The sequence below is a fragment of the Enhydra lutris genome, unplaced genomic scaffold (assembly GCF_002288905.1).
Source record: "Enhydra lutris kenyoni isolate GAN:26980312 unplaced genomic scaffold, ASM228890v2 scaffoldscaffold26, whole genome shotgun sequence".
Classification (NCBI taxonomy): Eukaryota; Metazoa; Chordata; class Mammalia; order Carnivora; family Mustelidae; genus Enhydra; species Enhydra lutris.
In genome coordinates, this window is record NW_019154110.1 from 25,209,483 (window position 1) to 25,237,330 (window position 27,848).

General features: G+C 49.7%; 1 protein-coding gene across 3 annotated transcripts; it reads right to left on the bottom strand.

Annotated features, from left to right (window-relative positions):
* Positions 1-595: 595 nt before the first annotated feature.
* LOC111151403 (mediator complex subunit 24) lies at positions 596-27,146 on the bottom strand. Of its 3 annotated transcripts, XM_022509398.1 has the most exons (27): positions 27,128-27,146; positions 26,540-26,725; positions 26,369-26,451; positions 14,698-14,736; positions 14,284-14,357; positions 13,696-13,928; positions 13,494-13,550; positions 11,950-12,061; positions 11,642-11,792; positions 11,217-11,330; positions 10,624-10,671; positions 10,132-10,214; positions 9,785-9,871; positions 9,222-9,333; positions 8,376-8,518; positions 7,697-7,734; positions 7,175-7,257; positions 6,665-6,843; positions 6,449-6,548; positions 5,956-6,131; positions 3,818-4,082; positions 3,389-3,570; positions 3,142-3,232; positions 2,712-2,811; positions 1,745-1,825; positions 1,255-1,403; positions 596-1,097 (listed from the first exon to the last, which is right to left on the bottom strand). In XM_022509398.1, the coding sequence occupies exons 2-27, from the start codon at positions 26,667-26,669 to the stop codon at positions 981-983; spliced, it is 3,027 nt and encodes a 1,008-aa protein (XP_022365106.1). In that variant the 5' UTR covers positions 26,670-26,725; positions 27,128-27,146; the 3' UTR covers positions 596-980. The 3 variants fall into 3 exon arrangements, with proteins under 3 accessions (XP_022365106.1, XP_022365108.1, XP_022365107.1); XM_022509400.1 differs by lacking the exon at positions 13,494-13,550 and having other exon boundaries at positions 27,128-27,145; XM_022509399.1 differs by lacking the exon at positions 27,128-27,146 and having other exon boundaries at positions 26,540-26,758.
* Between the last annotated feature and the right edge of the window lie 702 nt (positions 27,147-27,848).

The following is a 27,848-nucleotide window of genomic DNA, read 5'->3' on the forward strand; positions in this document are numbered from 1 at the left end:
GCTTCCCCTGGGCTCCTCAGGCCCTCCCACTTCCCCCCTCCATCTGGCTCTTTAGAGAGGAAGGTCTGGCTGAGAGGACCAGAATCCCCAGCTGCGTGGCTCAGAGCCGCCCACCCCCTCCTCACCCCCCGCCGCATGGTTCTGAAGAAGTTGGGGCTTGGAGATGTGTGAAGACAAGCAAGGGTTAAACCGATCCTGCCCCTCATCGCCCAGTCCTCTTCTGGACAGAGACAGGTCAGATTGAGACAGTCAGGCTCTGGGTGGGGTTAAGTCTAGTGGGAGAGCGTCAGAAGGACAGGCCACCCTACCCCAGCACCAGCCGGGCCTTTTGCCAAAACCTCTCCCTTCTCAGAGTCAAGTCTGACTTTGGGGTGTGGGGTTAGGTGGCGCGCGAGAGTTGAGCCCTTACTGCCTGATGCTGGTCTGAGGAGGGGAAGCGCTTTCCCTGTTGAGTGGACAGACACAGGAACCTGAGCCCAGCCCTCCTCAGCCACAGGACCGAGACTCTTCCTCGGCCAAGCACACGGGCTTCCAAAGAGAAGACGTTCACTGCCTCCATGGGCCTCGGGCAGACACCACTTGGGACTCACACAGGGACCCACAAAGATCTTTATTAACAAATGAGCTGAGAGAAACCTCCCTGTGTTACAAAAATATAAATATACACACTCTGCACCTGCAAAATTCCCAGAGGTACATCTACTGTCGGAAGGGGGAGGGGTGTGGGGTGCTGAGGGCCCCGGGCTAACAGCCAGGCTGCACACAGTCCTTAGTGCTGGCAGAGGGCAGAGGAAATTATGAAAGAAACTGGGAGACGTCTTAGAGGTCAGATGTCAGGACAGAGGAATGATCTGGAAATGACATAGGGCTCTTACATCACGTGGACATGAGCAATGCTGTCTCATCTTTCCTCACTGTTCCCTCGTCGGCGCCTGGGGCTGTGGTCCCCCACACGGCCCCTGCGGGCACCCCCCAGCCTGTCAGAGCGCAGCAATGGCCTTGGCAGCCACCTGGCGGCCCAGGGACAGACTGAGGTCCGTGATGGCCAGAACCACCTTGGGGCTGGACATGGCTGACACCTTCACCAGTTCTGATACCTGCCGCAGACAGACAAACGGCCGCTTGCAGGGGCTGCCTGCTGGGGGCCGCCAGGTCCCGGGAGGAAGGAGGCCCTCCTACTCTGAGGGCTGCCCCCGCACCCAGGCCCCCCTAAGACCTGCAGCCCCCACCTGAACCTGGGGGCGAAGCACTCACGGTGGTGAAGGGCATGAACTGCAGGATGCTGCCTCGGCTGCCCTGCTCCAGGCAATCCACACACTCCTCCATGAACCACTGCACAAACTGAGTGTGCGGGCCCGCGGTCCGGGAGCCCAGGATGGACGAGATGAGCAGGAAGAGGTTGGCTGCGCAGAAGCAGAAGGTGGGGGGGAGAGGGAGCACTCCGTGAGAAGGGTCTGAGAAGATGTTAGGCTGGGAGGTGGTGGCACCAAAAAGTGAAAAGAAAGAAGCCCTCAGAGTGCCCCTCAAATGGGGGTGGGGGGGGGGAAAAAAGAGGAAGGGTGAAAGGAAAGCAAGCAGGGGTGGGGAGAGGCACCCAACTGGAGCCTGGGGGCGACAGGAAAGCCAGTGGCTGGAGAGATGGAGGCACGAGACAGGGACACTAATGGGTGAAGGGGAACCAGGAGGTCCTCCTCTGGCTGGCAAGGCCGCAGCCCCCCGGGCCGGAGGGCAGTGGGTGACTCACCTAGGACTCGGTTCAGCGGGTCTCTCATGTTAACCGTGTGCAGCTGGGAGGCTGACAGGGAGCTGCTCATGGAGCGGTCGGCTGTGGGGTCAAGTGGAGGGAGCCTTAGGCAAAGGTTCCCTACCTTCAAAACCCCCTTCCCAGGGGACGCCCTCACCCGTCAGGTGTGGAGGGTCAACCCAGGGAAGGTCCCGGATCCAGAGTCACAGAGATCTCAGTGGGAGATGAGAGAGAACACTTGGTGAGCACTGCCAAGCGCCAATCTGTGGGCTACACAAAGATCAGGCCGCACAACCCTCACACTCCGACTTCATGGACAAAGAAACCGAGACTGGGATTTGCTGAGTAATCAGCCAAAGGTCATAAGGTCTGTGGGTGCCAGACATAGCATCTCTCCTCTACTCAACTGCACAGCTGGCATTAACTGGCACCTTAATGCCTAAAAGGCCTTAGAGAAACTTCTAGACTCAAGAGAAATTTCTGGAAACAGGAAAAATTAAATGCCACAGAAGAAGCCCTTGGCAGGGAGAGGTAATGAGAGCAAGGGGAGCCAGAGGTGCTCTTCAAGCAGGAAGAGTGGGGAGCAGATCCAGCCCCCAGCCTCAGGGCCCGTTTCAGGGGAAGGAAGGCCAGAGCTGGTGAGTCAAAGGCACAGACTGTGCCTGAGGTAGTGAACTCACTTGTGGTGAGTAAAGGGGAGGGAAGGGACAATGGTGTGTCCAGGGCTGGGCTGTGGTCTGGACGGAAGAGCTTCAGTCTTTGGGCGGAGGTCCCCAGCCACCTCTCTAGTCTCTCCACAGGCAGAAAACAGAGCAGCAGTGGTGGGGGGGAAAGGGGACAAACTCCCAGCGCATTCTCTCCAACCAGCAAAGATGCCGGCGGCCAGGTTCTATACCAAGCAGCTCTCCCAGGCGGGAGTGAGTTCCCGGGAAAGGAGGAGCCCACCCAGCCCAGTCCGCATGCTCACTGGGACTCGAGAGGATGTTGGCATCTTCCTCATTGGAGCTCAGCAGTCGCATCAGCTTTGAGGGCTGCATGTCATCCAAGGGGAAGAGACTGATATAATCCTGGAGAGCAAGAGAGGCACTATTACCGACTCCTGGGCCCACAAATCTCCCATTATCAGGGAGGAGAGCTGGAGCTCAGACAGGTGGGGAAGAGTCAGCTCCCCACAGGCCTCAGTGAGCAGCCCCAGTAAGCCCAGCTTCCCCCACCCACCCACCCACAAACCCCAGTGAGTCCCCCTCACACAGTCACCCCTGGAGATGCTCGGCCAGGGGAGCCCCAACAAAGCCATCCAGGGGCGGGGCCGCTGCCTGGGAAGGAGTCTCTGACCCCAAAAGCCTCAGGAAATGTCTGTTGAGCACATCAACAAGTGAATGGAGGGGGTCCCCTACCTCGATGTCTTCACGGTGTCTCTTCTTTTGGCGGGAGGACGCCTGTCCCTTATGGGAGGAATAGGAACTCAGGGCACACCAGACGGCTAGCCTGGCAAAGGGTTCCAGGGAAAGAAGGTAAAGTCAGAGGGCCCCAGAGAGGCCCTGGCAGACAGGGCGTCCCCACAGCCCAGCCTCCCTGGGCGGCCCGAGGTGAGGGGCAGCCAGCTGTGCGCCGTGGGGACCCGAGGCTCCGAGAGAACCCTACTTGGCCAGCGCGGTGCCGGGGGGGTCCATGAGGCTGTGCCACTTGGAGGAATCGGTGAGCAGCCCCGGCAGGATGTGGCCCAGCAGGACCAGGGTCACCTGCTGCATGTCCAGACAGAAGATAGAGTAGAGCAGCTCCACTGCCCGCAGCGTGTGCTCCTTCCGCGTCTCCTTCAGCAGCTCCTGGATGGCAGGACGGGGCGATTCAGGAGCTGAGGGCTCCTGCCACGGGCTTCCCAGGGCTCCATCCCTCACTCCGAACAGCCTCCGGCCAGCGTTCCCCAGAGCAGGCGGCTCCCCTCAGAGTCCAGGAGCCCCGAGACCGAGCCCCGCGGACCAGGCTAGGGGTTATTTTCTCAGCTGTCTCCCTGAGTCTGAGGAGACCCACTCCCCCAGCCTGGGTCCAGGTGGGGGTTTGGCCCCCAGGTACCTTAATGAGGTTGCTGCAGAACCAGTAGACGCCTCCCATGTGCAGCAGGGTGTCAAAGATGTGGATGGAGCGGCTGTCCACCCACCCCTTCTCCAGCACCTTGGCGAATATGTCCGTCAGCACCTCCTTGATGGGTCGCTTGGGGGGCAGCAGGTTCCAGTAGGGCATTGTGTCCACACCCGTGGACGGGAACTTGATCTGGGTGGCCGTCTGCTGCAGCACGTCGGCACACATGTGCTCCAGGATCGAGCTCATGATCACCACCCTAGGGGACAGGGACAGGACCTGATGTTCGGGTTCAGGCCACACCAGGTTCAAGAGTGCAGCAAACACCCAGGTCAGACCTTTCCGAGAACTCAAGTTACGGAAATATTCCTGGGGAATTAACCCCGTTCTTCACAGAGGGAGGAAACAAAAGGAAGTCACAAGACCCTAGCAGACCTGACCCTACCAGTCCTGCTCTGGCAGGCCTCTCACCTGCTGGGCACAAAGCCTAAGCCAAGGAAGCAGTTTGCTCTCCTCCCCTAGGTTATTCCAACGATATGTTCATATTTTCTCTCTCACTGTCTCCAACTTCCCCCCATTCCCCAGACCTAAGCCCTGCCAATCCCTGGACATAAATAAATATAATCACTTCCCTCTGGGCTGAGTGCTGGGGGGTCCCCGCCCAGCCCTGGCCTCTTCCCAAAGTAAACTGTTACTTCCAGGACAGGGGCCCAAGGGCTGCCCCACAAGACTCTTCCCGGCCTTTGATAGCTGGGCAAATAGAAGCGTATATCCAGGAATTTTCTCACGAGCAGTCTTTGACTGAGTTAGCACTCAGATCCGGGTGTGAGCACTCACTGTTCCTGGAACGCTGGGTGGCTCTGGGAAAGCTGCTGTGACTTTCAGCGCCACTTTTTCCACCTGCACGAGTACCCACAGATTCCCCACTATTCCTCACCCCAGGAGAAGTCAGGGAGCTTAGCACGGGTTCTGTCATAGCCAACCCTCCGTTACTTGTGGGAAGAAGGATTTGAGGGAAGAAGGGAGAAGGAGGTGAGGAAAAAGGTCACAGCCTCACAGACCCTCTCCAACCATACCTCAGCACGACGTGCCCCCTTCTCCTCTCTAAGGCACCTCGATGGCTACCCAGTGCGTCCTCTGGCCTAGCTCACTGGTCGCGTGCATGCCCACTGCATGGCAGCGCTATTCACAGCAGCCAAGAGGGAGAAACCACCCAAGTGTCCATCCACCGAGGAATGGATAATGTGGCGCATATGTACAACGGAGTATTATTCTGAAGGGGATTCTGACCCAGGCTATGACATGGATGAACCCTGGGAACATCATGCGAAGTGAAACACACCAGGCCCAGCAAGACAAACACTAAAGGATTCCACTTGCGTGGGCTACCTAAAGCAGTCAAATTCACAGAAGCAGAAAGTAGAATGGTGGTTACCAGAAGCTAAGGGAGGGGGGAAACGGGTGAGTTGTTACTTAATAGGTACAAAATCTCAGATTTACAAGATGAAAAGGTTCTGGAGATTTGTTTCACAATGAAGCAAATACCTCATGCCACTGGACTATATACTGAACTACGATAGTAAAAGCTATGTATTTTTTTTTTTTTACCAGAATTTAAAAAAGAAAATTAATGGACGGGGGAACGAACCAATACCATTGAACTCAACACAGATGAAGCCACCAGGGAGGTCTGCCAAGCCTCTGAAAAGCCAAGGCAGCAAAATGTCACAAAAGAGAGGCAGGTGGGAGGATGACAAGGGGGGGTTAGGCCCCTGGGTCATGGTTCGATGGGCTCCTAGTGCCTAGACCACGCCATAGCAAAGACAACCACTCTGTTCTCCTGGTAAGCTAGTTCTCCGGAACTTGGGCTCTCTGAAGATCGGAATCATAGCGATTCGGGGTCTGTGCTTCTGGGACACAGCAGGTGTTGGGTCATAAACAGTCCTGGCACAGAGACGCACACTCAGTGTCACCGAGTCAGCGCACGAACGTGGAAATGAGACTGCGAGTGAGTGAGCAAGCAGCACGTTTGGGGACATTAAGAGCAGAGGGGGATACTGGCTACTGGAGGTGCTGCCTTCTCATGGCAGACCAACAGCGTTCCAGGAGGGAGGGCACGCGGAGCTACTGACCTCTCGTTGTAGAACTGCAGTGTGTTCTCACTGTACAGCGGCCCTGCCAGCTGGCGGATCATCTGTAGCGACTTCTCGCGCTCATCCAGCCCCAGCATCCGCACGTGGGCCACAAGCCAAGCCACAGCACACACTGCCAGACTGCACACCTTCCCCTTGATGTTATCTGTGATTTTCTGGGGGAGGGGAAGGGGTGACTGAGGCCACTATCGCCCCCTCCCTGACCATCACTTTCCCCGGCCTCCGTGGGCAGCTAAGTTTAGCAGGTGGATTCCTGGACCGCATCCCCCACGTATTCTCACCACAAATATGCTCTTCCCCAAGTTACCTGGGTGGGAGGGAGTAGCTAAGCCTATGATTACAAGGAAGATCAACATCCAAGAATGAGCTCCTAGATTAAAGGGTCTTCTTGTTCTTATAAAGTGTACCAAGCTATCGAACACTGGCTCTGTGTCTCAGGGAAGAGAGAAGGCTGCTGGAAAGGTGAGGCTACCTGGATGGACTCGAAGGCCAGTACCCCATTCTCCCAGGCATTGAGGATCTCCAAGATGGCCGCTGAAATGCTTAGACAGGCTTCGTGCCACTTCATCTGCCTACGAGGGGGTGGGGGTGGGAGAAAAATCACCATGGGGGAGTGTGGGATGGGCTGAGGGAAAGGGTCTTAGCCTGCCCCCACCGCCACCCTTGGAGCGGGCACCCAGCCACTGACACCAGCTTCATCTCCGAGGAGTTGTTGAGCAAGGCCACCAAAGACTCCACTTTGGTGGAGTCAGGCCAGAAGCAGGGGTGGTCAGGGTTCAGGATTTTGCCCTCCTCGGGCATGCAAGTCTGCATCCACGTCTCAAAGAAGGGCACCTGTGCTCCTGTGCTTGACTCAGACAGAATCACCTAGAAAAGGAAGAAAGCGTCAGCAGCCAGTGCCCTGTGCCTCAGTTTCCAGTCCCATTGCCTTTACTTTCCAGCTTGAAGAACTAAAGACAAACTGGTCAAAGGGAGAAAGACAGGGGCTATGCTGCCACCTAGTGGTGAGTGTGGATGTGACCCATGGGGCACCCATGGACCTGCCAGCGGTGGGGGCACCTGCGTTCTGCAGCCAGACTAAGTAGCTTGGGAGACAAGCTACTGGGGGCGTGTGTGTCAAGTTATTGGTCATTTCCTTCCCCTTCTTCCCACCCCTAATCCTGGTACCCCTAAACCTGAATGGTCTCCTCTCACTCACCTCTGAACCATAGGTCTGAGCCACATGGCACAACATGAGGAAGGAGATGTCGAAGAGCAAGGCGCGAACGGAGGCTGCTTTGGCTACGGAGAACAAGAAGGCTGACCCCACGGCCCGTAACAGGACCCAAAGCCCTGGTCTGAATCAGGAGGGGATCAGGATTTGCCTCAAGGAAGGTCAGTGACCAAGTGGCTCCTTCAAAGCTCTGAAGCTCAGAATCCTTTTCTTGAGTCTCAATTAGAACATCATCCCTTCCTTGGAATCAAAGACTCCTGATACCCTCCTTCTTGCCGGTAGCCAACCAAATCATAAAGGGGGAGGGCAAGAGACAGAGGTGGTTTTGGAAGAATCCTTTTCCCAGCATTCCCCTCTTTCAAGGCTCCCCAAAAGCTTCAGCCAGTCATTGCTCGGGGGAGAAAACAGCCTCCCCAGGAGAAGCAATGGCCCTCTGCCCTCCCCTGTTCTCTCTCCCCACCATCCCTCCCACAGTGCTGAGTCTGGGGGTGCACAGAGCTGACTTACCAAGTTCTTCATTGCCGTGTGTTGTGAATTCATTCAAACTGGGGGAGGAAAAGAGGTCACAGCTAGCAGGGCAAGGGGTCAAGGGGCTATACCTGTCCAGAAAGGCAGTCACTAGAGTCTGAATTAGGGGTTAAACTTAAAAAGAACACCACCGCTACACAGAAAAGAACGCTGTTTTTAAAAGATTTCCAAGGCAGAGCGCCTGGCTGGCTCGGTCAGTAGAGTATGTTACTCTTAGTCTCAGGGCTATGAGTTTGAGCCCCATGATGGGTGCAGATATTACTTTAAAATCTTAAAAAATATAGATATATATACATTCCAAGGCCCAGAGAATGGCTCACTGGATGGAACAAAGTTCTATATATCAAATTCCAGGTCAAACAAAAAAGTCGACAGTGTTTGAGAGCCCCTTATTAACAACGGGGAGCACCCAAATCCCTCCACATCCACCAATCAATGCCTCTCATCTCATCAAACACCTCCACTTCATGCTCAGCTGCAAAGAAAAAAGGGCTTGACATCCAGGGACCTGGCCCTTCCCCCAGCGTCTCCAAGTGGGATCCTCTGGCTTGCTCTGGGCATCTCCAGGGAAACCCAGACCCCAGTGCCTTGCCCCATTCTGCTACCTCTTCCTTCAGGCCTGCCTCCCTGACCCTGGCCAGGGCTCAGACTTCCTTACTTGATGAATTTCCGGGCGAAGGATTTAAGCTTCCCAGTGGCGGCGGCGGCGGCCAGCAGCAGATCCAGACTCTTCCCAGACAGCATGTGGCCCAGGACTCCTAGCAGGCCCTCTGGGGACTTGGAGTGGTCTGCATCCATCGTCTGGGGACACGACAGGAAATCAAGTCCTGAAGAACAACTGAAGACCTCCCCAGATACAGCCTAACCGCAGCTTCCCTCTCTGTACGTCTCCATTAAATGGCATACCACAACCTGCAATTCATTCTACATCTTTCTGACTCCAATCTGGAAAACCGTTCCCCAAATCTATCCTCACTCTCTGATCCATCCTTCTTTTTTTTTTTTTTTTTTTTTTTTTTTTTTAAAGATTTTATTTATTTGTCAGAGTGAGCACAGGCAGACAGAGTGGCAGGCAGAGGCAGATGGAGAAGCAGGCTCCTGCTGAGCAAGGAGTCCGATGTGGGACTCGATCCCAGGATGCTGGGATCACGACCTGAGCCGAAGGCAGCTGCCCAACCAACTGAGCCACCCAGGCTCCCTGATCCATCCTTCTTAATTAAACTGCGATCGTGGCAGTGAGGGTGGGGAGGGTGAGAGTCTCCACTGCTTCTGTGGGAGCAGGTGAAAGGCCCAACCACAGGACCTGCCTTCCAAGTAATGCTCAACAAAGAGGAGTTTTCAATGGCGGCTTCCCTGCCTTGCCTGTTTCTCTACTTCCAAAGTAACTACATACAAAAGCCAGAAGACAAAGAGCTCTATGGCCTCGGTTTATTTCTCTGAAAGTAGAGCCAAAAGAGGAAAAAAGGAAGAGATGAGACTGGAGGCAAGGGAAGGGCACACGCACCTTGAGGATATTTGTGACAGTGGGCTCTGCCCGGAGGATGAGCCCAGGATTGGGCTGGATGTTGGCATTTTCTCCTGATTTCAGCTGGGGTGCATGCTCCCGGTCTGCTGCACTGTGGCCACGAGCCATTGGCCAAGAGAAGGGAAAAGACACAGAGATTAGTTCCTGACGTGCTCCCTGGTCCAGCTCCAGAAGCAGAGGCCAGGGAGGAAGGGTGGGGCGCACAGGAGAACCTCTGGGGTTGGGGTGATGTTTATGAAAGCACACCCACAGTTCCAACTGCTTCAGTCTGTCACTGATCATTACCTCAATTTTGAAAGTCCACTTGAGATTAAAAGAAGATTTAGGATTTTTACTTTGCTCACAAAAGAGGGTGGAAATTCAAGTGTAGCACCCAAGGGTGCAGAACCCTGGTGGGCAGAAACCAGTGTCTGCTGTTCCTGGTAACCCTAGGCATGGCCCCAGGCACCTGGACAGGGGGGAAGGCACCCAGCGGTCCACACTGGATGCGAGGGAAGGAGGGCAAGCGGCGCCTCCGCCAGCCCGAGGGAGCTCACACTTACCGCTTGGCCATGAGGTTGGTCACACTGGCTTCAGACAGAAGCCCCTGCTTGCTACATTCTTGGAGTAGGAATTTTGTACAGTCACAGCTGTGAGGGAAAAAGATAATGAGGGGTCGGGGCACACGGCAGGGATTCCTGAGGGGTGGAACAATAGGCCCCTGCATGGTGTCCTCCCTCCTTCAGGACAGAAGAATGCTTTAAGTGCCTGAGGGATGGCAGACGGGCTGCTGCCTCCTGCCCCTGCCAAGGGGAATGAACCAGGTGCCCGTCCGCTGAGGGCCGTCCAGCACAGAGCAGGAGAGCCCAGAGCACCTTCCAATAGGAGGGGGTGAGCAGGGGAGTCGTACTTGCAGCGCTGGTCAGCTTTGTCCAGCAAGGGTGTGAGCTTCAGCAGGAACTCGAAAGCACAGCTGACGTCCTCGGTAAAGTCCTGCAAAGAGCCAGGAGCTGCCATCTGGCTTCTAGGCCCTCCGCTCCACCCACAGTTTGTGATGCAGGCTCACGGGGACACCCCGCTGGATATAAAGCGCGACAAGCTGGTCACAGCCACTACCGGCTTGCAGTGACAGCACAGGGAGGAGTGTAGAGGACCAGTGCTCTACGCTGGCCCTGGGCACCCGGGGCACCTCACGTCCTGTGTGGTCCGGCTGCCTCCATGTGGACAGCGGGGGCGCGCGTGGATGCATGCTGATGCTCAGGTGTGCTCAAGCCTCCAGCCTGCCCCCGGGTGCAAGGACACCAATCGGACCCTTCCCTTGACCCTGTTTCTCCCGTGCCCTCGTGGAAAGAAGGATTTACCAACTCCCACGCCCCCCGCCCATCTCATTTCCCCAACTTACCTTGTCCCCGTGACAGTATTTCTTTAACTTCACCAACACCTGTGGGATCTAGAGAGTGAGGCAAGAGAAGAAACAGGAAGATCGATTTCTTCTCTTTCTGCCAGAACTGAAGGCATCCCCTCCATCTCCCTGCTCCGAGCAGAGAGACAGGAACCCTTCCACCCCAGAAAGGAAAGCACTCTGAGGGCCAAATCAGAAAGCTGGCAGGCCTCCAAGTGTCCGGCGCCCGATGCCTACAGGTTACAGGGACCCCTCACTTCTGCTGGTTCCACAAGCAATCGCCATAAGCCCTGGGAACCCTGATTCAAGGACCGGGGCCACTTCTCTTGGCCCATAACTGCCCTGCGCCAGTCTGGCTGAGGACAGAGCCAAACGGCACCTGTGTGTTCAGCGATGGCAGGCGCCTGCCAAGTCGGCTAAATATAGCTCTGGGACTTTCAGAGAAAAGACTCGATGGGAATTTGCGCTGGGGACCTGGCAGGTGGCGGACAATGACGGTGGGGAGAAATGCAGGACAAAGATCCTGGGTGTCGCTGCTTTTCCTGAGAACCATTTCTAGACTGGGTGCTCTGTTGCTCCCACGTCCCAGGTACCTTAAGGAAGGTGAAAGCTGTCCACTTGAGCTCCTCTGTACCCTCGGGAGACTCGATGAGCCCCACGAAGCAAGCCTTCCAGATTTCCAGGACAAAAAGTGGGGTGGGAATATGCTGTGGGATGACACGAGAGTGAAGCCTAAGAGGGTGCCCATCCCCCTTCATATTCTGAAGGCCCCAGGGTGGGGGCAAGGTGGGGGCTGGTCAGGCGAGCTCAGAGGCCATGCAGGACAGGTGCTGCCCCACTCCAGGGTGAGGAGCAGGGATGTCATGTGAAATGCCAACACCATGCACGACAGGGATCCACTTTCCACCTTGAGTCAGGAGAAACCCCCTTTCTCCTAGGAAGTACCAGAAGACTCCTCTCCACAGCCCCACGTGGCCAGCCCACCATGTGGACAGAGCAGCAGCTCTGGGCCACCCACCTGCATGCGCTTCACCATCATCAGCTGTTCCACCAGGGGCTGTGTCTCGCCTGTCAGGTTCATGGTGCCCTCGAGTAGGACCACCGCGTGGACTGTGGGGTAGCCCGTCTTGTGCAGCTGCTCCGAGTGTACAGCCAGCATCGTGGGGATGCTGAAGGGAACAGATACACAGGGCACAGTGTAGGGAGCCAGGAAGAGGTAGAGGGTAGGTGAGAGCAGAGGGGTGGAAGCCAGGGGCCACAACTCCCCACCCACACCCAGGGCCTTTCCTCTCTCCCTCCACCCCGATGATCCTGGAAGCCCGGTACCTCCTAATGAGCGTGCCACACTGCTCAGCCTGGCTCCGGAGCTGGGGGTTGCTGAGACTGGCCAGGATCTCCCCAAGCTTCAAGAGAGAATGCTCAATGGCAGTCCAGGAGGCTGGTGGAGGAAAGGCAGACCCACGATGGGAAACAGAGGAGAGGAAGACACTGGCCCTGAGCTCCTCAACTTTGGCCCCTGTGGGCCCTCAAAACCACATACGGAGGCTTCCCCTGAGGATGACATGGAGGCCAGGGGCCTGAGGGCAGCATGCACTGTTTCTAGAAGGGGGGTGAGCACCAACAGTGAAGACCCTAGAAACCATCCCCAGAGGCCTGCCTTCTAGCGGGGGATGCAAGCGGCCGAACTGAGAGCCTAGGTACAGCCTAACATAGGCAGTGGCAGAGAGAGGCACAGTGGGGTTCCAGTGGCTGGAAAAGGAGGTGGCCCCAAATCGCATCAGGAGTGGCCACCCTTGCAAGTGGGCCCCACTTTCTACTGCCGTTGAGCTAGATCCCTAACCAGCCTCCTGGGCTCCCCCCTGCCAAGGCCTCTGCTCTCACTGCCCAACCCCTCTGCAGGTGCCCCCGCCTGGCTCATCACCACCTCTCAAACTCACTCTCCTCAAGCCTTTGTTCAAGCCCAGATCCTTCGACAACTCACCCAGCTGGTCCAACCCACTGATCTCTCCTCCCAAATGCTTGAGCTCATGGTCTATACCGCATTAATTCACACTTAATTATGTGTCACTTGTCCTAGTTACAACTCCAGAGGGTCAAATGGTGGATACTGGCACCAACTAGCCCGTTAGCCTCCATGTGGCATGGGGAAACAAAAAGATAAGACCTGAGATCCATTAAAATTAAGTTAAATATTCATTTACTTTTCAAGCCACTAAACATTTGTCAAGGGCTCAAGATAGGTAAGACACTGTCAACATAGCCCATTCTCATGGAGAGGTCATCTCTCTGGACTTTCTGACAGGCAATAAAACACACTTTGAGAACCAACAAATATATGAATCCTAATAACAAATTCTCTAAACAGGTCCTGAAGACCTGGGTGTGACCCACTCTAGCATTCTTGTTATTGGAGAATAAGAGATCCTTAGGTGGTCTCAAGCCACTACAAGACTGTGGCCTTGGGCCCCACATCCAGAAACACCAAAGTCTCCCCTCCCACCAGGTGATCTGTCTCCTCTCAGGCTCTGGAGGGTTCCATTATTTCACATCTGTGCTTGAGTCAAGAGGTGCATGATCCAACAGGCCTGAGAGCAGACAGGTACCGTGTTTAAAGGGCCATGTTAGGCAACACTCGAACACAAGAGTCATGTGCTTTCAGATGAGTAGTGTGGAGACAAACATAAGGATGCATGGTGTGCTTCTCTCGTCCTCTAATTTCTTCCATGTATATTACATACTGGCCTTGCTCCCCACTAGCATGTATGCTTGTTGAGGGCAGGGACCCTGCCACATGCTCCTTTGGTAGCCCCCCACCCCCCGCCCCCAGCACCTGGCACAGTGCTGGGCATACAATAATGCTCAGTAAATACCTGTTGGTTGATTGGCTCGGGTGCCACCCTGCCCAAGTCCCTGGGATGTATGCAATGCTTATGGGGAGAAAAAAAAGGAAGTGGGATGATTTCAGATCCTCCTGGAAAGAAGTGGGATGGCATCCTGCCTCTCCCCTCTCAATTAAAGAACCAGCTATGGGAACAGTGGCAGGAGGGGCTCAGGGGAACCAAGGGGACATACAGGCCTCCTCTAGTTTGGCGATGTGGAGCAGGGCCCGGTTCTTGGTGCTGCTGAGGGTCTTCTCCAGGCGCAGCAGGCACAAGGCAAGCTGCTTCTCCCCGGCGGCTGGAGTGCCGGCCTCCAGCCCCTCCCGGAGCCGCTCCGCAGAGGCTGCAGTGCAGCGCAGCAGCCAGTGGAGGGCGCTGAGAAGGGCCCGGCACAGCCCGATGCACTCCTCGGCTTTGCCATGACAGCTACCGGGAAAGGATGCAAAATCTGTCTTGGCTCCAAAGGCTGAAATATGACCCACACCAATGTTCCCCAGAGTGCCTGGCACACCCCTACTAGGGAAGAGAGCTGGGAAGCTAGCAAAGTTCTAGGGAAGACAGCCCTGTCAGCATCCACTGGACAAGATTTCAAATGAGCTGCTCCAAAGAAAGAAAAGGCCTTTTGTCCTAGGGCACTAAGTAGAAAAGGAACAGGATGGGTGGGTGCGGATGGGCAAGTGGGAAGAAGTGCGGGACCCCGTCAAGCTGGTGTCAGTCTGTGGGCTAGGAACTTCTCCCTGACACTAAGATAATGCTGGAAGATTCTGAGCCCGGCCGTTACCTCAGTCGGTCACAAAACATGTCCATGATATCCAGCAAAGCCTGGACACATAAGTCCCGGGAAAAGTCGTCAAACTGTGGAAAGAACAGCAACAATGCTACAGAACATCCCAGACAACCCTGGTCTCACACATGAGGCAGATGGCATATTCAGGATGCCTGCTCCTCTATCCTCCAACCTCAGGTTTCAGACTCAGCATTCTTTCAGCATCAGAAAGCGGCTCCTAATTGCCAGCCCCCACTTCCCGGGATCCCCCTCCCTCCAACGGAAAGCGGCACTGCCAGCTAGAGGCACCATGTGCTGCCAGTCCAGTCTGAGCTCGCACAGAGCAGTCAAGGAGGCGGGGTCCCATCTGGGACTACCATCTCTCCGCCTCCTGCCCTCCACCTAGCTCGTGAGTGGCTGCGGTCATACCTTACTGATAGCTGTGAGGACAGAGGAGTAGGACACCATCTAGAGGGAAAGAAGAAAGATAAAGTTCAGACTAGAGTCACACAGTTGACAGGATCGAATACTGACAATTAAAGTTTCTGCAGCTCTCAAAAACCTCAACTCCTTCAAGAGGCCTTCCTCAACCCACTGAAAGAGAGGCACTGTCCCTATTCCTGCTTCTATCAGATTCACCGTAAATTACATCACCAGCATACGCCCACTGAGAAGATGAGGGTGGGCACTCAAAGGTGACAAGTTCCATGTTCACAGGCCACTATTGTCCACTATATACAAGGTTCAAGTGACTGCTAGTAGGCAGAAGAACGGACAAGAATGCTGTTAAGTTATTTTACTCCTACAAGTTCTATAAAGGATACTTTTATTTGGACAAGAAATGGAGACAAACAAACATTCCCTGCAATGAACAGGTAGCACCTAGACCCTGAAATAGGGAATTTCATTCTACACACTCTTAACTGGTTCTCTAGGACTTATTCTCCAGGACTCCTCCAGGACACCTTCTCTGATCAATCCCAACCCCCCCCCCAAAGCTAAAATTCTCCCCCATGTGCTCCAAGTAACCCCCTTATACCCATTATGCCACAGTGAGTGCCTGTCGCCCCCACCAAACTAGGAGCTCCTTGAGGACAAGGATGCTTTTACTCAGTGACCATGGTGGACTTGCTGAGAATGTCTGTAGAATGAGTAAGGAAAGACACATCCTGGATCAGCATTTCTCGAAGTAGCTTCCAAGGTTGCACTGTTCGATAGGGAAGCCATTAGCCACATGTGGCTGTTCAAATTTAAATTAAATAAAATTGAAAATGCAGTTCCTGAGTCAGATTAGCCACATCACCAGTGCTCAACAGGTACATGTGGCTCGTGGTGACTGGACTAGCTGACAAGATATGGAGCGTTTCTGTGATTGTAGCAACTTCTACTGTGTGATGGTATTCTGAAGATTCCCCAAGATATTACAAAATCTCACACACACACACACACACACACACACACACACACACACACACACACAGCTTCTGTGTGATATGAATTCTGAGAAACCGTAAAATAAATAAAGTTTTCTTCACTATAGGGTATCTCTAAATCATAATACAAATGTATACAGTGAGAATCTCTAAGATAAATGGAGGCAAAGTAAGCAATACTTCCCAAGCTTATTTGACTAAGCGAAATCCTACCTGAACTGCGAGCTCCCTGGGAATGGAAATAGAGGTGAATTTATATCTGTTTCTCTAGAACCTAGCCTGGGCCTAGCACATAGTAGGTCTTCAGCAAGTCTTTATTACTTTGGATTGATGAATTCTCAAGAACTAGCATTCTGAAAAAACTGTACTTTAAAAATAAATCTCTATTAGTAAAACCTCTTCATCACCATCATAAGAATGGAGATGTAGTTCAAAAGAAATAACTAATGAGTCCTGAATGAAATAAAACCTACAGAAAGTCTTCTGTCACACTTTTTAAAAAATAGCTACAACATGCTGATAAAATGGGAATAATACTTTAGAAAGTAGTTACATTTATATACTCAACATCAGTGGCAAAATACACCAAAATAAAAAAAGCAGAATACAATGATAGAAACTGTCGGGAAAATCACCAGCCTCGTGGGTTGTCTTCCCTAGAGGAATAGAGATTTCCAAAAATTTACAGAGAAAGTGAAGTCAGCCTCAATGGCCTTAGTATGGTGAATTTCACATGCATGGCAATGCCTTCTGTGTACAATTTCTCCATGATGTGAACAGAGTGCTTTCTGTTCAGACACCTTTAACTACTATTCTCGAACAAACAAGAACAAAACACACAGAGGACTTAAATACACAATTAGTGTTCAGCGCCGCTCTCAGTAAGATGTTCTGTGAACATAGCTGGTGTCTGATGGTGATCAAGAAAGTTGGGAGCCTGCCTGGGCAGGATGACCATAATGTTCCAGGCAGAGTGTTTGTTTATTTATAACTGATATCCCCATAGCAAGAGCTTGGCAGGGAACTGAACCTTGTTGGATACCAACCTGAAGGGGGAGCTGGATATTCCCACTGAACTGACCCCAAACTACAAGAGAACCGCCCCCCACCCCAATTCTGTATGTTCTGAGGGACGCTGTATTTTCTAATGTATTTATGGTCTCCAAATTCAGAATTTCGTCCCGTAATTTTGTGCTAACAGTATCAATAAAGCACGGCTACTCTTGAGACCTAAAAATCCTTTCCACATGGTGAACTCTGAACTGTTTCCCACAGCAGGATTGAGCCTATTTCACACTTAATATATCTATCAACATAGGAGTTCTCAGCTACCATCAGCCCCTGAGGTTAGAGCCCCTGTGTGGCCCACTGCACACCTGGCTAGCCCAGACTGACCTGGGGCACCCTCCTCTCCTCTGCTCGATATTCTACACCCCCAACTACTCCTAAGTGCCCTCCACGTACACAGCAATGGACCGAAGAGCCTCTTAACTCTGAAGAAGAAGCAGTGCCTAATTCTGCATAGCACTTTACAAGTATGGAAGCTCCCGCATGGACATTTATTTCTGTTACTTCCGCCTTGCTCTCTCCCCCTTGCCTTCCCATCAGTGTCTACACATCTCGAGATTCTTCTATCTTTTAAAGAACTTCCCATACACCGCCCCCCATTTCCAATTAACCATCACGCTCTCTCTGCTGCTCTCAGAGACATGCGTTCTGAGCACTCGTCTCTATCTCCCTGCCTTCTGTTCACAACTCTGCCCACTCCAGTCACTTGTGTCCCTATCCCTGCAGGCATCTCCTCAGGAAGCTCATCAACAAACTGCTTGTTAAGCCCCACTGGTACTTCTCAGTTCCGATCTCATGGACCTCAGCACCCAACACCAGGAAACACTTCTGCATTCTTCAGTCCTCTCCTCCCTTGGCTACTCTCGATACCACTCTCTCTTACTCTTCTTCCTACCTCAATGCCCTCTTCTTTGCAGACTTGTATGAGGAATCCTTTCCCTGAGTGTGTTCCCTACATGTGACTTGTTCCTCAGGGATTTGGCTTGGGTCATTTTTTTTTTTTTTTTTAAAGATTTTATTTATTTATTTGTCAGAGAGAGAGAGAGACGGAGAGAGAGCAAGCACAGGCAGACAGAGCAAGAATGGCAGGCAGAGGCAGAGGGAGAAGCAGGCTCCCTGCTGAGCAAGGAGCCCGATGTGGGACTCGATCCCAGGACACTGGGATCATGACCTGAGCCGAAGGCAGCTGCTTAACCAACTGAGCCACCCAGGCGTCCCATTTTTTTTTTTTTTTTTTTGCTCACTCGCCACCCTCTCTGGGCACTCTAGCCCATGCCCATAGCTTCAATTACCATCTGCAGTTGACAACTCTGAAACTAACAGTGCCAGTCTAGGCCTCTTCTTCTAAGTTCCGGACATGTATGTTCAACTACCTACCAACTGTCTTCTCTTTGGTAGCTCACACAGGCACCTTATTTAATAAGGCCAAAATCAGGGGCGCCTGGGTGGCTCAGTTGGTTGTGTGTCCGACTCTTGATTTCAGCTCAGATCATGATCTCACGGCCGTGGGACCAGGCCCTCCTTGGGCTCCATGCTCAGCTGGGAATCTGCTTGAGATTCTCTCTCTACTTCTCCCTCTGCCCCTCCCCCTGCTCTTGTTCTAGCTCTCTAAAATAAATAAATCTTTAAAAATACATGTTTAGGGGCGCCTGAGTGGCTCAGTGGGTTAAAGCCTCTGCCTTCGGCTCAGGTCATGATCTCAGGGTCCTGGGATCAAGCCCTGCATCGGGCTCTCTGCTCGGCGGGGAGCCTGCTTCCTCCTCTCTCTCTGCCTGCCTCTCTGCCTACTTGTGATCTGTGTGTCAAATAAATAAATAAAATCTTAAAAAAAAATACATGTTAAAAAAGAAAAAGAAAACTATTTAAAAGAAAATAAAAAGGACAGGGGCACCTGGGTGGTGCAGCTGGTTGAGTGTCTGACTCTTTTTTTTTTTTTTAAAGATTTTATTTATTTATTTGACAGAGAGAAATCACAAGTAGGCAGAGAGGCAGGCAGAGAGAGAGGAGGAAGCAGGCTCCCCGCTGAGCAGAAAGCCCGATGTGGGGCTCGAACCCAGGACCTGGGATCATGACCTGAGCCGAAGGCAGTGGCTTAACCCACTGAGCTACCCAGGCGCCCCGAGTGTCTGACTCTTGGTTTCAGCTCAGATCATGATCTCAGTCATGAGACTGAGCCCTGTGTCAGGTTCCACGCTGAGTGTGGAGTCAGTTTGGAACTTTCTCTCCTTCTCTCTCTGCTCCTCCCCACCATGCTTGCTCACTCTCTCTCTCAAATAAATAAATAAATCTTAAAAAAAAAAACAAAACCAGCCAAAATCAATGTCCTCTCCACCCATCAGCTGTACCCCAACTCTAACAATGGCCCTACTCTTCTCCTACTGTGTCCTTATGATCCCATCAGCCATGATCTCATCCTCTCTCTCATGCCCCTCATCCTGGTAATCACCAAACTCTCTCATGTGCCACCTCCTGAATGGTTCTTGAATTCATCTTCTTCTTTGCTGCCACTTCCTGTGCTTGTGCAAATATCATCTTTTACCTGAATTACTGCAACAGCCTAAATCAGGGATTGGAAAACCATAGCTCACAAGCCAAACTGGACCCATTATCCTTTTTTTTTTTTAAAGATTTTATTTATTTATTTGACAGAAATCACAAGCAGGTAGAGGCAGGCAGAGAGAGGAGGAAGCAGGCTCCCCGCCGAGCAGAGAGCCCGATGCGGGCCTTGATCCCAGGACCCTGGGATCATGACCTGAGCCGAAGGCAGAGGCCTTAACCCACTGAGCCACCCAGGTGCCCCCCATTATCTTTTTTGTAAATGAAGTTTGATCGGGGGACGCCTGGGTGGCTCAGTCCGTTAAGCATCTGCCTTCCACTCAGGTCATGATTCTGGTCCTAGGACTGAGGCCCATGTTGGGCTCCTTGCTTAGCGAGCAGTCTGCTTCTCCTCTCCTTCTTCCCCTCCCCCTGCTCCTCTCTCTCTCACTCACTTTCAATCTCTCAAATAAATAAAATCTTTAAAAAAAATAATAAAGTTTCATCAGAACACAGGCATGTCCATTTACTTATATACTATCTATATCTGCTTTCAAACTATGATGACAGAATAATAGTGACAGAAACCACATGGCCTGCAAAGTGGAAAGTATTTACTATCTGATCCTTGGCAAAAAAAAGAAGAAGAAAAAAAAAAAGCCTGGGGTTCGAGGCTGGCTCAGTAGAAGAGCATGTGACTCTTCATCTCAGAGTCATGAGTTTGAGCCCCAGAATGGTCTAGAGATGACTTAAATAAATAAATAAACTTTAAAAATATACATATGCTGGGGCGCCTGGGTGGCTCAGTGGGTTAAGCCTCTGCCTTTGGCTCAGGTCGTGATCTCAGGGTCCTGGGATGGAGCCCCGCATCGGGCTCTCTGCTCAGCAGGGAGCCTGCTTCCCCCTCTCTCTCTGCCTGCCTCTCTGCCTACTTGTGATCTCTGTCTGTCAAATAAATAATAAATAAAATCTTAAAAAAGAAATAATAAGTGCAGCAAAAAATAAAAAATAAAAAATAAAAAAAATATACATATGCCTGGTGAAATGGTCTCCCTACCTTCTGTCTCACCTCCAACTCATTATTTTTTTAATTTCTTTATAAAGAATCTTTTTTTTTTTTTTAAGATTTTATTTATTGATTTAACAGAGATCACAAGTAGGTGAAGAGGCAGGCAGAAAGAGAGAGGAGGAAGCAGGCTTCCCACTGAGCAAAGAGCCTGATGCGGGGCTTGATCCCAGGACCCTAAGATCATGACCTGAGCCAAAGGCAGAGGCTTCAACCCACTGAGCCACCCAGGAGCCCCTTTCCAACTCATTCTTAAAACTACCACCAGAGTGATCACCAGAGTGATCTTTCTAAAATTAATCCACAAATTCCCCAAATCCATAGAGTCAAGGAAATCTCCATCAAAATACAACTGGAGGGGCAGCTGGGTGGCTCAGTGGATTAAAGCCTCTGCCTTCAGCTCAGGTCATGATCCCAGGGTCCTGGGATCGAGCCCCGCATCAGGCTCTCTGCTCAGCAGGGAGCTTGCTTCCCTTCTTCTCTGCCTGCTTCTCTGCCTATATGTGATCTCTATCTGTCAAATAAGTAAATAAATAAGTGATCTTAAAAAAAATACAATTGGATTTTTAAAAAAATAATTTAACAAGTTGATTTTAAAATTTGGAAAAGAAAATGTGTGAAAACAGTCAAGACATTTTTGAAAAATAAAACAACTAAGGGAAGACTTACCTAACCAGACATCAAACATACTGTAAAGATTTAATAATAAAACAATAAAGTACTAGTGCAAGCAGAGACAAATATATTAATGAACTAAACTAAAATATCAAGAAACAGACCTCTGTCTGTAAGAGAATTTAGGATATGGATGAATGGCCTACTCAATAAAGGAAGTTGAGCCAAATGTCCATCTGTTTGGAAAAATAAATAAATTTGGATCTCTTCCTCACACCACAATAAATTCTAAGTGGATTAAATAAAATAAATACACAAAATAAAAGTGAAGTGTTGGCAAAAATAGGAGAAGAACATATTTTGATCCTTGGAGCAGGGAAGCCTTTAAGCAAGAGAAAGCCATATAGGCAAAAATGGTTAAAACTGACAACAAAAATATTAAAAATTTCTGCCTGCTAAGAAAGTAAAAGCAGGTGTGCCTGGGTGGCTCAGTAGGTTAAGCATCTGCCTTTGGCTCAGGTCATGATCACAGGGTCCTGGGATCAACCCTGAGAGTCAGGCTCCTTGCTCAGCGGGGAGTCCACTTCTCCCTCTCCCTCTGCCTGCCACTCCCCCTGCTTGTGTGTGTGCTCTCTCTCTCGCTCTCTCTGTCAAATAAATTAAATCTTTTTAAAAACAAAAGAAAAAAAATGAAAACCAAAAAGTTTAAAAAAAGTGACAGAAAATTTCACAGATAAGGATTACAAGATCAATTATATTAAGACACTTAAAAGTCAGTAAGAATTCTTCTTGGGGTGATAAAAATGTTCTCAATTGCCTGTGGTAATGGCTGCATAACTCTGAAAATACTACAATTCAGTAAATTGTATACTTTAAATGGGTAAATTGTATAGTATGTGATTTGTATCTCAATAAAGCTTTTACAATAAAAAAAAAACAAAAACGGGCAACTGATATGTGTAAGCAATTCCCAGAGATATACAGAGAGCCAATAAACATATAAAAAAAATGCTCAACATCACACTTATGGAAATACAAATTATAATGTGATGTAATTTTTTGCTTTCTGGAAAGGAATTTTAAAAAATTCTATCCAACACTGGAAAGGTGTTGAGAAACACTGTCAAACACCATGGACGGGGGACACCTGGGTGGCTCAGTTGGTTAAGTGTCTGCCTTTGGCTCAGGTCATGATCCCAGAGTCCTGGGATCGAGTTCCTCATCGGGCTCCTTGCTCGGTGGGGAGCCTGTTTCTCTCTCTCCCTCTCCCTGCCTCTCTGCCTGCTTGTGCTCTCTCTCTCTGTGTCAAATAAATAAATAAAATCTTTTAAAAAACAAAAAAACAAAAACAAAAAACCCACTATGGACGGGGTGTAAACCAAACCATCCTTCCTAGAGGGCAATTTGCAGGATGTACTATAATTGAATATGGGGGAGTTTTTTTTCTTTTCCTTCCTTCCTTTCTTTCTTTTAGAGAAGGAAGAAGAGAGGGGGGAAGGGCAGAGGGAGAAGGGAGAGAATCTTAAGCAGGCTCCACACCCAGCATGGAGCCTGACTCAGGGCACAATCTCACAAACCTGAGATCATGACATGGGCCAAAACTGAATCAGATGCTTAACTGACTGAGCCACCCAGGCACCCTGAATATGTGGGAATTCTTTAAACTAGCAATTCCATTTCTAGATATCTATCCTAGGGAAACAGTCCCAGAAGTGTAGACAAGTAAGTATAAGAATGTTCAATGAGGGGTGCCTGGTTGGTTAGGTCAGTTAAATGTCTGACTTTGGCTCAGGTCATGCTCTCAGGGTCCTGGGACCGAATTCCAAATTGGGAATCCCTGCTCAAGCAGGGAGTCTGTCCCTCTGCCCCTCCCCACCCTCGCTCATGCTCTCTCTCTCCCCCTCTCTCAAATAAATAAATAAAATCTTTTAAAAAAAAGAAAGTTCGGGACGCCTGGGTGGCTCAGTTGGTTGGACGACTGCCTTCGGCTCAGGTCATGATCCCGGGGTCCCGGGATCGAGTCCCATATCGGGCTCCCAGCTCCATGGGGAGTCTGCTTCTCCCTTCTCCTCGCTCATGCTCTCTCTCACTGTCTCTCTCTCAAATAAATAAATAAAATCTTTAAAAAAAAAAAAGTTCAATGAAACAATGAGTGTAACAGTAAAAAATTAAAAACCTATATTACAGTACACATGGAACATCATGCAGCAGTAAAAGAATAATGTAGATGAGTATGTGCTCACATGGAAAGCATACATAAGCTAAGAGGAAAAAGGAAGTACAAGAACTACATGCCGCCTGAGGGTTACTACGCAGCAATCTAAAAGGAATGTAAATGAAATCTTAAAAAAAAAAAATTTTTTTTAAAGACGTATTTTATTTATTTATTTATTTGAGAGAGAGAGAATGAAAGCACAGAGGGGAGGGGCTGAGGGAGAGACGGTCCCAAGCAGACTCTACACTGAACACAGAGCCTGACCCGGGGCTCCATCTCACAACCCTGAGACCACGACCTGAGCCAAAACCAAGAGTCGGATGCCCAACCAACTGTGCCACCCAGGAGCCCCTCAAAGACATTTATGGAAAACAAAAGAAGACAGAGTATAGAGTGTTTGCTATATGGTTCCATTTCAGTGAATTACAAATACAGACAAGACTAATCTACAGTGAAAGAAAACATTTAGTGGTTGTAGGAGGATGGGATAGAAAAGGGCACAAGAGAACTTTCTGGGAAAAATGAAATGTTCCGTATTTTATTTTAATGTTAGTGACATGGGTATATACAATTGCTAAAACTCACTGAATTCGTCTTAAGATCTGCATTTTTGGGGGCGCCCGGGTGGCTCAGTGGGTTAGGGCCTCTGCCTTCGGCTCGGGTCATGATCCCAGAGTCCTGGGATCGGGCCCCGCGTCGGGCTCTCTGCTCCGCGGGGAGCCTGCTTCCTCCTCTCTCTCTGCCTGCCTCTCTGCCTACTTGTGATCTCTCTCTGTCAAATAAATAAATAAAATCTAAAAAAAAAAAAAAAGATCTGCATTTTTGTTACATGTTAAATAGCTATACACACACACACACACACATACATAAATGCTACCACACCATTCCTCCACTTACAACTCTTTAAATGATTACTTGTCACCCTAGGATAAAGTCCAAACTCTATAGCATCACCCACAGGTCCTTTATCACCCATAGGCCTCCCTATCTCTCTCTAAACCAGTCTCCTTCTTGAAGTGCTAGCCCAGCAGTTCTCAAAATATGGTCCAGGAACCCCTGGAATCCATGAAGTTAAAACTATTTTTTAAATACTGCTAAGATGTGGGATGCCTGGGTGGCTCAGTGGGTTAAGCCTCTGCCTTTGGCTCAAGTCATGGTCTGAGGGTCCTGGGATGGAGCCCCGAATCGGGCTCTCTGCTCAGCAGGGAGCCTGCTCCCCACCCCCTCTCTGCCTGCCTCTCTGCCTACTTGTGATCTCTCTTTCTCTGTCAAATAAAGAAATAAAATCTTAAATAAATAAATAAATACATACTGCTAAGATGTGATTTGCCTTTTCTTTTTTTATTTTTTTAAAGGTTTTTTTTTTTTTTAGAGAGAGAGGGCGAGTGAGCCCACAAGCAGGCAGAGCATCAGGCAAAGGTAGAGAGAGAAGCAGGCTCCCTACCGAGCAAGTAGCCCGATGTGGGACTCGATCCCAGGACCCTGGGATCATGACCTGAGCCAAAGACAGGGGCTTAACCGACTAGGCCACCCAGGCATCCCTGGTTTGCCTTTTCTACTCTCATTCTGCCACAACAGTATGTGGAATGTCCCAGAGGCTCCATGACATGTGAATCATATAATTAAATGTGTCAACAATTGGAATATCTGTGTTACTCAGTAACAGATATGTTCCACATGACCAATTCATGACATTATAAAATTACGCATGAGTAAAAGAACTGTTCAAGGTGCAAGAAAGAGACCAATGGACTTTAATGTAACAGAGTATAAGAAGTTCATTGAGTGGAGCCTGGCTGGCTCAGTTGGTAGAGCATGTGACTCCTGATCTCAGGGTCGTGAGTTCAAGCCCCATGTTGGATGTAGAGCATGTACTTAAAAATCAATTAATTAATTTAAGTTCATTGATATGGTTTCACATCACCTGTTGAATTTAGTGTGTCAACAAATATCCAGTTATCTGAAAAGCTTATTAATATTCTCTGCCCCTGGAGCTCCTGGGTGGCTCAGTGGGTTAAAGCCTCTGCCTTCAGCTCAGGTCACGATCCCAGGGTCCTGGGATCGAGCCCCGCATCGGGCTCTCTGCTCAACAGGGAGCCTGCTTCCTCCTCTCTCTGCCTGCCTCTCTGACTACTTGTAATCTCTGTCTATCAAATAAATAAATAAAATCTTTTAAAAAAAAGGAGCCCCAAATAAATAAAATCTTAAAAAAAAAATCTCTGCCCTTTTCAAACTAAATATCTGGTGTCTGAGGACAGATTTTTCTTCATACAATTCAGCCAAAATAACCTACTGCAACAACTGAATGCAGAAGCAGATAGGAGAATTCAGCTGTCTTCTATTAAACCACTAAAGAGATTAGCGAAACGTAAAACAATGCCACTTTCCTCACTAGCTTTTTTGTTTTGGAAAATATGGTTTTCATTGAAAGGCTATTTATATTAACATGTAATATAACAGGCTTTATTTAATAGACTTTACTTTTTGTTACTTTTAAATAAGTTCATAAATATTTTTTTAATTTCTCAGTTTTCATTTCTAAAATGGTAAATATGGATACATGAAATACATATAAACAAAAGCTTTGTGGGAGTCTCAATAGTTTTTAAGAGCATAAAAGGATGCTAAGACCAAAACTACTGCTCTAGCCATACAAATTTTCAGCTCCTAAACAACATGCGATTTTTGCCTCGCAGACATTACATATGCTTTTCTTTCTGCTTTTCACCAATCTGCCTGGCTAATTCCTATTAGCAATAAGTTCTTAGTTTAAACAACACTTTCTCCAGAAAGCCTTCCCTGATTGCTGACTGAATTCCATGCCTCTTACATACTCTCCTAATACTGTCTTACCCTACATCATAAACCCATCCTGTGACTGATTGCTTATTTTCATGTCTGTTATTTCCCACTAAATTCCTTGTGCACTGGGATCAGGTCTTGTTCACAGCTATATCCCCAGGGCCTACACCACTGACGCATTCATGAATATTTAAGTTAATATAACATTCATCACAACCAATGAAGTATTATTATTTTCACAAGACAACTGAAGCTCAGGGAAGTGTTGTGTTCAAACAAATTCACCTAGAAAGTGTAAGCTGACAAGTGTACTCCAAGTTTTTCACCTTGAAATCCTCACTCTCTGGAATAGATGGGGCAGTTTACCTGGGAACTAATGGCATACTTCAGGTAGGACAGGATGAGAGGATTGGGGGAAGGTCCAATCATGGCCTGCTCCAGTAGTGCTTCTGCAAGGGGAATAACAAAGCAAGACTGAATGGTTACAGCTTTTCTGGGTTTAGCCCTCCCATCCTTCCTTCCTACTTCAGTTGAGACCTGCTAGGTTGAGAATGTCCCAGGTGGCTCCTTTGGGAAAGAATTTCTTCATGTTGATTGCCCACTGGTAGTCACTCCATCGTTCCTTCCAGGCTTGCAAAATGGCTTGTTTCAAGTTCACTACCTTCATGATTTCACTCTGAGAAGGGGCCGGTGGCGGTCAGTTCTGCGTTGGAAGAAACTGAGCTAAGAGAAGGAGAGAGGGGATTCTGAATTAAAGAACTAGGGAAGGCCGAGCTGAATGAAACGGATACAGGAAGATTTAAGAGAGGTAGAGGAATTAGAAAGAAAAAATGGGAAAGAGGATAAGGAAGAGATTCTGTCAGGTTCCTTCCTCCTGAATCATCCTTCCTTCAACTGAAGCACTAAGAAAACGGTGTCCAAGGGGCTTAAAGAGTGAAGAAAGAGGATGGCAAGGGGTTAAGCCTATTCTGGTTGCCTAATTACGCCCCTAGCTCTGGCTGCGTCCCTCAGACCATACCACCCCAAATCCAGAGTTTTTTTCTCTAGTTCTTCCACCTACCCCAACCTTGAAAGTATAATTCCCTATTTCCTTTTCATCCACCACCTCCCCAATTTCAAGCCTACCGTACAAGACAGTTCTAGATCCTAGATATCGCCATCTTGGCACTTATCAAAGAGCTTGACTTCTATTGGCTGGGAGTAAAAATCACGAGCCAATAATAATGCAGCAAGATATAGGTCGCTCTGCGATGTCTTCTGGGAATTGTAGTTCCTTGGACAGGGCTAGCAAGGGCGCTAAGGGACTAAGCTATCCAGCCCACATTGTTTCTCTGCTTTAGAGAAGGACATGTATAAGCTGAAGCACCAGAGACTCAGGGGGCGGAGGGAGCGGAGAGCTCTTGAAAGACCGTTCTCAAGCAAGCGTCGCCCAAAGACGTCACTATTGACCAGGCATTTAAGTGATATTCTGACCCCCTTCTTTTACACGCTAGTTACTATGCACAGCAGGGGTGTGGCGTTCGTTCAGCAATACGTCTTCCTCTTTCTAGACTTTTTTTGGGGGTGGAGAGGTGCTCTTACACCCCTGGGTGTACCAGAATCCTTATTTCCACATCTGTATTCCAGAGATGACATTGGGGCTTGATCAGTTGTACACACATCACCATTTAACCCCCAAATTGAATATGGGGAGAAGTAAAGAGGAAACTGAGGTTAAGGTTATCAAAAATAAGGAGAATCTAAGAAACTGTCATAGCCAAGAGTGCTTAAGGAGACATAATTATTAAATATAAGTTGGCATCCTGGATATCATCCTGGAACAGAAGAACACTGGGTGAAAAGTTAA

Excerpts from the sequence above, each read along its gene's own strand:
- LOC111151403 (XM_022509398.1), bottom strand. The coding sequence starts at position 26,669 with ATGAAGGTAGTGAACTTGAAACAAGCCATTTTGCAAGCCTGGAAGGAA. Across the intron at positions 7,258-7,696 it reads ACACGGCAATGAAGAACTTG|CCAAAGCAGCCTCCGTTCGC; the intron begins GTAAGTCAGCTC and ends TGTTCTCCGTAG. Across the intron at positions 6,844-7,174 it reads CTCAGACCTATGGTTCAGAG|GTGATTCTGTCTGAGTCAAG; the intron begins GTGAGTGAGAGG and ends TTCCTTTTCTAG.